The sequence below is a fragment of the Oncorhynchus mykiss genome, chromosome 9 (assembly GCF_013265735.2).
Source record: "Oncorhynchus mykiss isolate Arlee chromosome 9, USDA_OmykA_1.1, whole genome shotgun sequence".
In the NCBI taxonomy this organism is placed as follows: domain Eukaryota; kingdom Metazoa; phylum Chordata; class Actinopteri; order Salmoniformes; family Salmonidae; genus Oncorhynchus; species Oncorhynchus mykiss.
The window spans coordinates 53,178,192-53,190,508 of NC_048573.1; the positions used below are offsets into that span (position 1 = coordinate 53,178,192).

Below are 12,317 nucleotides of genomic sequence, written 5' to 3' on the forward strand. Positions count from 1 at the left end.
GCACTAGTTCAAGGACAGATCTAGTCTGTGTAATACATTTAGATACACAATAATGTCAAAGTGAGAAACAGCATCCTCTGATGGGGAGAGAAACAATTATGTCCTAAATCAACCCTTAGCCTATAATCAGGTGGAGATCAAACTGATTGGATATGTGTAAGCAATACGGCCAACCTTTCACCTAGTTTATCGGTGGGGGGAAAGTTGAGCCATTTCCACATTCCTTATCCCAATTTCTTCTCAGATCTCCCCAAGTGTATTATTGGTACTAGGGCAGGGATTCCTCGAGTACCCCCAACAGTACACATTTTTGTTGTAGCATATGACAAGCACACCTGATTCAACTAATCATCAAGCCCTCAATGAGTTGAATCAGATGGGTTTGTCCTGGGTTAAAACAAAAATGTGTGCTGTTGGGGGGTACTCAAGGACAGGAGTTGGCTAACACTGTACTAGTGTATAGGGGCCAGTGGTCAGTTTGGTGCACAACAGCATTTATCTTCTGTTTACATTTTTCTGGCTTTTGGGCTCTGTCCTCTCTTCCAGCTCCCTTCTGCGTTTCTTCTCTTGGAGAATTTCGTCGAGTGTTTTCACTTTCCAGGTGTCCTTTTCGTCCCCCATCAGCACCCGCTCGCCACCGCCTGCTACAGAGACAGAGACCCCCAACACAGAGAGATTCAATGCAAGAGCATTGTGAGATATGTCATGTTAATGGAAACTGTGGTATTCATGTACAATTATTTAATTTCATACCTCCACAGTTCAACGCATGCTTTTCATTATTTGAGCCAAGGTGTAAATACACACTACTTCGCAAGAGGGTTGTACGAATATGAATTTGATAGGTAATAATAGTACAGACGGTTATTGCCCAGGATAAAAAAAAAATATCGTATAGGGGTTGTAGGGGAGGAGGGTCAAGTTGGTAGCCTATCATTTCTGTTACCTGAGTAGCGCCTCGTATCTTATCCATAGCAGTAACGTCACACTTTCACTGGTAAAAAAATAAACACAAAACACCAATCCAAAAATGATGGAAGTAAAACGTAGAGGTGATATCAAGGGGGAGAGAGAAGTTATAAGTCCAAGTCAAATCGAGAATTCTACAAACACACGTTGCGTGAAATCTGTCACTGTGTAACAGTAGCTAACCGTGAACTCAGAATATATTACATGTTACTGCCTAGCTAGTATGTTTACTTAGCGAACGTTAAGTCCGTTATCATAAATACACCAACTCTAAACGTTACGTAAGGTCAAATAGTTTGCAGTTAGCGTACAATAAACATCTATCAAAATTACCGGTCTGACGTCAATTAATATGCTAACTGTCTTTCGTTACGTAACATCGGTAGGTGTACAGTTAACTAGCTCTCAGCTAGCCGCATCCGTGCATGCTTCTTGTAACGAGCTAATGTTAGTCAGATGCTAACGTTTGCCAATAAGCATGCTACAGTTAGCTAGCCAGCTAGCGGACGCTAACATAGGCAATAAATTAACATTCCTGTGATACGTTTTGAGTTTAAGGGGCACATTTTTATTGAATTTCGTCTTTTCTAAATATATCCGAAGTGTGTTAGCTTAAAGCTTTCGAATGATTCGCATTTTAACTGAAGTGATTTAACAAACCTGAAATACGCTCCGCGCAATTTTGGAACGCCGGATGATTCGTTGACTTCTGGGGTCACATAATTACTTCCGGTTAATACTTCTTCGCTGCATTAAAAATAAGAGGACAGCTTACTGTCATCACCTGGGCAGGAGTTGCAACTGTTTCTCGGTGCAAAGCTACGGATACCAACGAACAAAAATTTCCAGACCGGATATAACACAATAAAAATCACTTTTATTAACCCAGTTTATACTGTACATTATCTATTATTAAATCGATTAAACCTTACATTGTTTCACTTTACCAGCTCCAAAATATACAATTAGTAACCACAAACTCACATTACCAGCACCCCAAAATATACAATTAGGATCCTCATTGACAATTTCAAATGAAACACACTTTTCAGTTATATGTATTAGCACTAGGCCTATTCAGTAGACCTATTTTGTTATATTATCATCCCTTAATCCTACACAATCATTTTACCTTCCATCTTCTGTTAAAAAAAAATAATTGAGCGGTACATTAATGTGAATGTTGACATATTGCTAGACACATAAATGACAATGAGAAGTGGGAGATAAATCACAGTGTAAAGTACGATATCAAGTTCATATGGCAACCAACAAAATAATTGAGGGGAATACATCAACATCAAATAAAAGGTCCACAGGTTTATTATATATCTATTTTTAAAGATAAATGCCTCCCAAAATAATACAACCCAAAAAACAGATTCTGAGCAAATTCTCAGAGAATAGGAGGTAAGCGTCTCTTGATGAGAATTTTACAAAGCACTAGACCTGATGTAGTCTTTGATATACCACATTGGTTAAACATTTTGAAGTTGACAATAAATACCTTAATCACAGTAGTCTTATCAACACTGTACCATGACTGAAAAGCACAGTCTGGTAAGATCATGAATATAGAGAAACGTGCAAAAAAAGTGGTACTTGTAAAATAATTAGAAGATTGAACAAAGCCAGTCTGAAAGTCAGAAATAATTTACAACTATAAACATTGATTGATTGAAATAGTCAAATGCACACAAATTAGTGTCTACATTAGTAATGTACGAACATTGTCAACCAACGGCATGTGAGAACTTTCACAAATATTGTGTTGTTTAAACGCAGACTCAGCAATATGACATTGTCATACACAGCATGGTGACTTCCTGCTTAGATAAGCTTTAAAAAAATATATATATTTTTTAAACATTCCAATTTGTCAAAAGTTGAGACATGCCCATATCGGGAAGTGCCAACAGTGCCAGTGTTGGCAAATTATGACTTTCCTTTGTTGAACTTGTTGTTAGTCTGAGAAAAGCACTACAGAGTACCACACCATGACAAAACCAAGTCAATGCCAGTACTATTCACTGAAGCAAACAGACGTTTCCATTTTATGTCAGCTTCCCCTTACAAAATGTAGTCAGTTTTGAATAGTTTCACTTTAGTCTACCCTACTGATCACACGTTTCCTATAGAAAAAGGACAAAAATTACCTCCAGTTTTACTAAGCCAAAGCTCAATAGAGTTGTTGAATCATTTCAATCGTTGTAGCTAGCTCTTTCAATCCATAGGACTGACAGTTTTTAATTAAAGTGGCAATTCCCTTCATCCGGGATATACTGTTGTCAAATCAAACACACTTCTGAGAGGCCAGTGTAGAAAAAAATTGCCGATCTGCAATGATTGAATTCCAGCCATGGACTGCTTCATGCCTTCAGGGTTTCCACTAGATAGCACAGCCACAAAGTCAAAATTGGCTGTATCATAAGAATTTATGAAAACAAATATGTTTTTTGGTCTTAGTTTAAGGTTCAGTTTAGGCATAAGGTTAGGGTTCAAAATCTAATTTTAAAGTAGATAAATTGTAGAAATAGGCAGGGTTCATGACTTTGTGGCGGTGGCAACTAGTGATGGCCATCCTTGGGGTCAAAGTCCTTCTGGTTTTTGTTTCTCCCTGGTGCTTAATTGCTCAAAGTGTCATTGATTGGCTAAGGAAGTCACACAACTGGTTATGCAGATATAATTCAGTTCCAAGTTAAAAGGCAAGGATGAAAAACCAGCATAGAATACAGGCCAAGAGGACAAGAGTTGTACACCCATGGTCTTCTCGCTTATTCTCTCTCTCGTCAGGCAGCATTGAATAAATCAGTCTTTGGAGATTCCACAACAGAATCTATATAACTTAGCTTGTTTAATGCAAATATTAGATTACATCACCAAAATGGTAATATGGATGAGAGGATATGATCGGTGTCCCATCCACGGGACAGTTGAGCTAACGTAGGCTAATGCGGTTAGCATGAGGTTGTAAGTAACAAGAAAAATTCCCAGGACGTAGACATATCTGATATTGGCAGAAAGCTTAAATTCTTGTTAATCTAACTGCACTGTCCAATTTACAATAACTATTACAGTGAAATAATACCATGCTATTGTTTGAGGAGAGTGCACAGTTTTGAACTTGAAAAGTTATTAACAAACAAATTAGGCACATTTGGGCAGTCTTGATATAACAGTTTGAACAGAAATGCAATGATTCTGTGGATGAGTCTAAATCTTTGCACATGCACTGCTGCCATCTAGTGGCCAAAATCAAAAGTGCACCTGGGCTGGAATAATACATTATGGCCTTTCTCTTGCATTTCAAAGATGGTACAAAAAAAAATGATTTTTTCCTTTTTCTTTTTATTACCTTTTACCAGATCTAATGTGTTATATTCTCCTGCATTCCTTTTACATTTCCACAAACTTCAAAGTGTTTATTTTCAAATGGTATCAAGAATATGCATATCCTTGCTTTAGGGGCAGATCCTGAAGAGGTTGGTTGAGAGACCTTGGGGTGTTTCATAACCAGAACTACTAAAAATACATTCATTGTTGAACAAGAATGCAAAAATAACAAAGGAATGTACTCAAGACAAATAACAGTTTCATTAACAGTATGCTTAGCACTTGAAATAAAGTACATCAAGTCTCCCTTATTCAACTGACTCTTAGCAAATAACAAGGTTCAGTGTGGCACAGAAAGTAAGACAGGGGTGTGGAAAGCTACACAATGCCACATAAGCCCAAATCAATCTCTCAACACCTAGCTATGACGAAACTTTCAGGTTCTGTTCAAGAACAACAAGAAAATGAAGAACCAACACAATAGTAACCTAAAGAAAGCTTTGCAAAATAAAAAATGGTTGCTAGGTGAATTTGTAAGAACTGCAGATAAGGATACGACCTCTGCAGACTGCACTCAAGGCAAATATTTGCTTTACACTTGTGACCAATTGGTATACAGCTGAGCTAAAGCCCTATTAGAATGAATGATGAATGTCTTGACTGTTCTACATGTTGATGGACCTTCGCCAATGATCAGGAGAATAAAGCTGTTTAGTCAACAACAACGTGTGTCCATAACCGAAAAATGTAAAACTCAATAAAACATTACAAAAATGATCATTAAAGGCAAGTACGCAGAAAAAATAGACTTGCATTGAACCGCTTCCACCCAATGAACATTGAGAGAAATCCTGAGTTTGCTCGTGTTTCAAAACCATATGAAATAATGAAACATTTCAGGTGAGGGAATGGAACAACAAAAGGAATTGACAGTGTAAAAGTGAAGTTCAAACACACCGAACCGAGTCAAACACTGGTCCGCGTTCAGACCGCACACTAAGGCAAGTTCACAAAGGTATCATCAGAGTGAATCAAGTTGAGGCCGAATGAAACCAGCCTCTCGAATGGACAATTCCCACTGAGAGAAACCCCAGTGACAGATCCTTTCACTGTGTTATGATGACCGTTGACTTCTCCGATTTGTTGTAATGCTGGTGCAAGTCTGCATATCAGGTTCTACATTATCAAAGTTAAAAAGAACAGACCTCTTTGGTCTCTCCCCCTTTGGTCTCCTGGGGAGTGTATCGGTCCGATGCTTTGAGCTCGTGGTCCTGCAGAAGTGGTTTGTTGTGTTGGTCCTGAGCCTGGGCCAGGGCCTGTAAAGTGTCTCTCTGAAACTGCTTGGCCTTGTTGTACAGCAGCACACCAACAAAAACCAGGGCCGTGCCGGCGGCGCTGAGCACCGTGATGTGGTTACTGAACACAATGATACTCAGCCAGATAGACATGGCGTGCTTCACTGTGCTGGCAACACTGTGGAGGAAAGGGGAGGGTGTTAGATACTGCTGCAGGTTGCAATATTTTTTTTTGAATGTGACTACTGTCTGTCTGTTTGACAGACTGCCTGTCTAAATGCGATGACTGTCAAGGATAATAGTATTTTCAACCTGAATGTGACTGGAGGGCTTCTCAATAGTTTCAAGAGGTAAAAAATAGTTACACAGAGGTAAAAATAAATAAACAGATGGGAATGATGGCTAGCTGAATTGAAATGCCCCCCTGCCTGTGTGAATCCTACCTAAAGGTGACGGGAGAGATGCGTCCCATGAGGGCGTAGGCGGTGACACTCTGCAGGTGGAACAGGACCCCATCAAACAGCAGCAGCAGAACGATGTCTTGACTCCAGCTGAACGAACGCTCACTCTTCCCAATCACTGGAAGGTCCTGGAGGCACAAAGGAGCACGGGAGAACACCAAACTGAAACAGTCCCAAACCAAATACCAGGTCAAGTTGCTAACTTGGTATTTTCATTGTTAACCAACTTAAAACTTAAACAGAATTTTCATTGTTTTTAAAGCAACTGTTTTACAACAAACAGGTATTAGGCTATAGTCATTATGATGGTAATAGTATTTTATATCATTTGTATCTGCCATCAGTAGCTTTAGCTGAACAACACAGTACTGCATTCAAAACAAATGGAAACCGGTACACATTAGGCTACACGATATACTCCAGGTCATGAAGCTCAATTATTAGGCCACAGTCTGGGAACTGCTTGTCAACAATAGTGGCCTCCTTTCATTACACCAGAGCACTGTGTGCAGGGTGCACTCCAATTACAATGACGCCAGCCTGCTGGACACATACGTTTCTAATATAGAAGGAATGACATTTATGCACTATTAACAGCATATTAGTTATTTTGCTATTATTATATACTAAGAAATATAGACATTCATTTTCAGTTACTGTAACAAATGCATTACTCTGTTAAACCAGAATGTTCAGAGCACTCATTAACTGTCAATCATAAATGTGAAATACCAAATGGTAATATATTCAACAGTACAGTAATATACATGACTGACCATGAGGAAGACCCAGGCAGGTATTAGCATAATGACTGCAGCTGCACTGGTGTAGAACTGCAGTTCTGGAGGGCTAAACAGGACACAGGAACAAGTATTCTATTCAGTACAGACACCGGTAAACACTTCATACTAATCTAATCTACCGTCAACAGTTCAACATTAAATTCCTCAACTCCTCAATTTCTTTACACATCTGTTAACAATACACTGTGTTTTTTTTGTTTTTTTTTGTATTCCTAGGATACAACATGAATTATTAGCCAGTACAGGATATAAAACTGGGCCTAATACATTCATTAGTTTTGTATATTACAAACTAGGAAGTACTAAAAACAACTTACCTGAATTTGTATGTGTCTCCACTTAGTAGCTTCTTTGAAAAAACATTCTGTAAACTGAGAGGGAATATGAAGAGAACCATGAGAATGTGTGGTGCTGTTACATTGCCCTGAAAAGACAAGGCGTTGAAATGTGAGAAATGTCATAAATACGGGTACTATTGTGTCACTGTGTGTGAGTACCAGTCCATGATGTTGGTGGAGAGGGCTGCAGAGAAGCCCAGCATATTAAAACTGGTCTCTGTTGCAGTGCAGAGGGCCAGGCCAGCCATGACAGGAAAAAGGGACAGGTTCACCCACATCCCTACAGTAGTGTGCGTGAGTGCACACGGACACACACGGACACACACGGACACACACGGACACACACGGACACACACACATCAGCTATCTGCACAAGACCTAGCCCTAAAGTATTGGTAGAGTGACACATTTTTTGTTATTTTGGATCTGTACTCCAGCACCTTGGATTTGAAATGATACGATGGCTATGAAGGTTAAAGTGCAGACTGTCTGATTTAATTTGATGGTATTTTCATCCAGATCAGGTGAACCGTTTAGAAATCACAGCACTTTTTGTAAATTTTAGGGGACCAAAGATATTGGGACAAATTCACTTAAACAGATTATTTTGTGCCCAATAGAAATGAATGGTATATATTGTTTTGTGTCATTTTGGAGTCACATTCTATTCTTATTTACAATAAAAGTATCTAAACACTTCTACATTAATGTGGATGCTATCATGATTACGGATAATCCTGAATGAATCGTGAATAAATGAGAAAGTGAGATGCACAAATATCTTACCCCCCAAAAATGCTAACCTTCCCTGTTATTGTAATGGTGAGAGGTTAGCATGTCTTGGCTGTATGATGTTTGTGCGTCTACCTTTCTCACTGATTATTTACGATTCATTCAGGATTATGCGTCATCATGGTAACATCCACATTAATGTAGAAGTGTTTAGAAACATATTCTATTCTTATTTACAATAAAAGTTACTCCAAAATGACACAATACAATATTTACCATTAATTTATATTGGGCACAAAATAATCTGAAACACAATTGAAAGACACAGCAAATGCATCCAACAAATTTGTAGAGTTACAAGCTTGATGTAGTCATTGCCTGCTATGAATATGGGACCAAATACTTACTTTTTACTAAGCATAAGTGAATTTGTCCCAATACTTTTGGTGCCCTAAAATGGGGGGAATACAGTGTGCATGTGCTTCACCTGTGTATTCCCCTAGGATCAGCCTCGACATGATGACAGTGAAGATGGGCGCGGAGCTCTTCACCGTCTCAGCAAAGGAGACCGCCACATTCTTCAGGCTCACCAGTCCCAGTACCACACTAGTGAACCTGCAGAACAGGATAGGTTAGTAGCATTCAGACCAGAAGACAATCCCACACCACAACCACTCCAAACCTATGCTACACAGACTATCTCTTTTCCAGATTGTCAAACTGTTTACCTGTAATGATAGATGAGCTGAGATTGAGTTGCAGCATCGCACTAACCTAAAATGTAAGCGTTTAGAGGCCATTTAAAAAAGGCCCACATCAGAGGAAGTTGAAGCACCTATTTTGAGTAATTCCTGTCCTAGAGCGGAAATTCTCGTTTAGGTTCCACATCAAAGACTGATGCTGGTAGCAGAGAAATAACAAATAGGGCACTAAACAGACAGCTGTCAGTGTAACTAGCTAGCATGCCGAGCTAACAGTCAGCTAATGAAAGTTATAGTATGTGAGCACCATTTCAGTTAAGACGGGCATACTGTAAAGGAGTCAGCATGCTTCCTAGCCGAAACAGTTCGGTAGCGTTTGTGCATATATTATGACAATGTTTTTGTTCATTTGGATTGCGATTTTTGTTTTTGAATAGGTTGTTCAAGAACACAATATTTTTATGGAGGCAAGCCGAAGTTCGGAGCCAAAGTCTACGCCCATTCGTCTGTGAGTGGCCAAAAGTAGGGATTCTTCAATAGAGTCTTTGTTGTCATTCACTGAGAGATGAGTTGTTTTGATGGACATTTTTTTAATTGAAAAATACTGCACCAAATATTAAAATTGATGACAGATTTCTTGAGTCATCTTAGATAAACTCTGACTATTTTGAGGAAGTCTATACTGGCTACGGCACTCAAAATGGACAAACTACTATTGCCTTTTTCCCCCTTGTTTTTCCAAACAAAGGTATTTTAAGGGAGCATGCAGCACACTTGTTTGGTTCGGCAAGCCGAACTGATGCATGAAAATAATAACTTCAGGAAAAGACTGCCAGTCTACCTATAAAGAGATGAGTCTCAGCTAAACTGTGCCTATACGAGCCGTTTACAATTGTCTGACTCTTGCCGTTTGATAATTCCAGTTAAACAGTGCCAGACATTATATACAGTGCATTCGGAAAGTATTCAGACCGAATTACATTTTCCACATTTTGTAACTTGGTCTTGGGCTGTTTTTCGTCACTGCCAAGCTTGTCTTTAGATATTTTTGTCAGATGTTACTAAGGAATACTGAACTATATTTACAAGCATTTCATAAGTGTCAAAGGCTTTTATTGACAATTACATGAAGTTGATGCAAAGAGTCAATATTTGCAGTGTTGATCCTTCTTTTGCAAGACCTCTGCATTCCGCCCTGGCATGCTGTCAATTAACTTCTGGGCCACATCCTGACTGATGGCAGCCCATTCTTACATAATCAATGCTTGGAGTTTGTCAGAATTTGTGGGTTTTTGTTTGTCCACCCGCCTCTTGAGGATTGACCACAAGTTCTCAATGGGATTAAGGTCTGGGGAGTTTCCTGGCCATGGACCCAAAATATCCATGTTTTGTTCCCCGAGCCACTTAGTTATCACTTTTGCCTTATGGCAAGGTGCTCCATCATGCTGGAAAAGGCATTGTTCGTTACCAAACTGTTCCTGGATGGTTGGGAGAAGTTGCTCTCGGAGGATGTGTTGGTACCATTTTTAATTCATGGCTGTGTTCTTAGGCAAAATAGTGAGTGAGCCAACTCCCTTGGCTGAGATGCACATGAATGGTCTCAGGATGCTTTACTGTTGGCATGACACAGGACTGATGGTAGCGCTCACCTTGTCTTCTCCGGACAAGCTTTTTTCCAGATGCCCCAAACAATTGGAAAGGGGATTCATCAGAGAAAATAACTTTACACCAGTCCTCAGCAGTCCAATCCCTGTACCTCTTGCATAATATCAGTCTGTCCCTGATGTTTTTCCTAGAGAAAAGTGGCTTCTTTGCTGCCCTTCTTGACAACAGGCCATCCTCTAAAAGTCTTCGCCTCACTGTGCGTGCAGATGCACTCACACCTGCCTGCTGCCATTCCTGAGCAAGCTCTGTACTGGTGGTGCCCCGATCCCGCAGCTGAATCAACTTTAGGAGACGGTCCTGGTGCTTGCTGAACTTTCTTGGGCGCCCTGAAGCCTTCTTCACAACAATTGAACCCCTCTCCTTGAAGTTCTTGATGATCCGATAAATAGTTGATTTAGGTGCAATCTTACTGGCAGCAATATCCTAGCCTGTGAAGCCCTTTTTGTGCAAAGCAATGATGACGGCACATGTTTCCTTGCAGGTAACCATGGTTGACAGAGGAAGAACAATGATTCCAAGCACCACCATCCTTTTGAAGCTTCCAGTCTGTTATTCGAACTCAATCAGCATGACAGAGTGATCTCCAGCCTTGTCCTCGTCAACACTCACACCTGTATTAACGAGAGAATCACTGACATGTCAGCTGGTCCTTTTGTGGCAGGGCTGAAATGCAGTGGGAATGTTTTTGGGGATTCAGTTCATTTGCATGGCAAAGAGGGACTTTGCAATGAATTGCAATTCATCTGATCACTTTTCATTACATTCTGGAGTTAATGCAAATTGCCATCATACAAACTGAGGCAGCAGACTTTGTGAAAATTAATATTTGTGTCATTCTCAAAACTTTTGGCCACGACTGTATATACATATTTTTTTTTCAGTTCCTCATGCAGCTATGGAACCCTGCCTGGTGGTCTAGGTGCTACCTTGTCCCGGACCTGCTGTTTCGACCATCTCTCTCCCAGACCTGCTGTCTCGACCTCGGAGTTGCTTGACTATGAAAAACTGACATTTACTCCTGAGGTGTTGAACGATTGTCACTTTAACCACTGTGGTTATTATTTGAGCCTGCTAGTCATCTATGAATATTTGAACTTCTTGAGGATTGATCTGGCTTTAAATGGCCATGTACTCTTATAATCTCCACCTGGCACAGCCAGAAGAGATCTGGCCACCCTTCGGAGCCTGGTTCCTCTCTAGGTTTCTTTCTAGATTCCTGCCTTTCTAGGGAGATTTTCCTAGCCACTGTGCTTTTGCATTTGCATTGCTTGCTGTTTTAGGCTGGGTATCTGTATATTACTTTGTGACAACTGCTGGTAACATGGTAACAGAGTGATGCTGAGACTCAGTACTTTAGAATGTATGTCAAACAAAAGTTTGTTACAGTCATTCTGTTTTGATTTTCATGATTGATTGACAACATAAACATTGATAAATTAACATTAGCCATGATGGAAATAAAGACTAGTCATGTAAGTATTAGTCATCCAACTTAACAAAAGGAAACAAACCAGCCAAATAACTTCAACTATGCAGCTGAAAGTAGAGTGATAACAGCGAGACCCACCTCATGAGCCCCACAAACAGCATGATCATGAGGAAGTTGGGGGGGTACTCAGTCCTGGACTTGTGCTGGTATAGGCAGCAAGGCACATACATCTTCAGAAAGCCTATGATGGTGGTGGAGACCATTTGAACAGCGCCTACAAATAAATTCAAACCAATAAACCATTGGACAACAACATGTACAATTTGAGCCCTCTACCCCTGAGGCCCTTAGTACCCTGAATAAAATCAACCAATTGATGAGTCAAACCATCTATTGATTGGAGTATTGAACATCTGAAATTGAGTGTGTGTCTGTGTGTGCACATGTTCCTTACCCAGCATGCTGGGCTCCCCCTCCAGCAGAGACAGGATGTACTTGTTGAGGAACAGTGTGCAGAAGCTGAAGAAGTACCACAGACCCAGGTAGACCAGCGACTTAGAGTTCCACACCCCCGAGTCTGCCTCGATCACA

General features: G+C 40.1%; 2 protein-coding genes across 17 annotated transcripts in view; both read right to left on the reverse strand.

Moving 5' to 3' along the window:
- LOC110532381 (cyclin-dependent kinase 11B) overlaps positions 1-1,784 on the reverse strand; it is a 28,134-nt gene extending 26,350 nt beyond the window's left edge. For 7 of the 14 annotated variants that reach the window (XM_021616241.2, XM_036988322.1, XM_021616235.2 and 4 more), the window contains exons 1-3: positions 1,630-1,740; positions 947-994; positions 511-644 (exon numbers count right to left, since the gene is read on the reverse strand). In XM_021616241.2, the coding sequence (XP_021471916.2) occupies positions 511-621 (111 nt within the window). In that variant the 5' untranslated portion in view covers positions 622-644; positions 947-994; positions 1,630-1,740. Of the gene's footprint in view, positions 1-510; positions 645-946; positions 995-1,302; positions 1,574-1,629 lie in introns of those variants that run through there. The other 7 variants (XM_036988324.1, XM_036988316.1, XM_021616245.2 and 4 more) reach the window with 6 other exon arrangements.
- Positions 1,785-1,824: 40 nt separating this feature from the next.
- The window catches only part of LOC110532384 (solute carrier family 35 member E2A), a 22,354-nt gene continuing 11,861 nt past the window's right edge, over positions 1,825-12,317 (reverse strand). For all 3 annotated transcript variants that reach the window (XM_036988327.1, XM_036988328.1, XM_036988330.1), the window contains 8 exons: positions 12,181-12,317; positions 11,865-12,000; positions 8,419-8,546; positions 7,359-7,479; positions 7,179-7,232; positions 6,835-6,907; positions 6,041-6,186; positions 1,825-5,775 (listed from right to left, as the gene is read on the reverse strand). The exon at positions 12,181-12,317 is cut by the window's right edge and continues 305 nt beyond it. In XM_036988327.1, coding sequence (XP_036844222.1) covers positions 5,493-5,775; positions 6,041-6,186; positions 6,835-6,907; positions 7,179-7,232; positions 7,359-7,479; positions 8,419-8,546; positions 11,865-12,000; positions 12,181-12,317 — 1,078 coding nt within the window. In that variant the 3' untranslated portion in view covers positions 1,825-5,492. The remainder of the gene's footprint in view (positions 5,776-6,040; positions 6,187-6,834; positions 6,908-7,178; positions 7,233-7,358; positions 7,480-8,418; positions 8,547-11,864; positions 12,001-12,180) is intronic.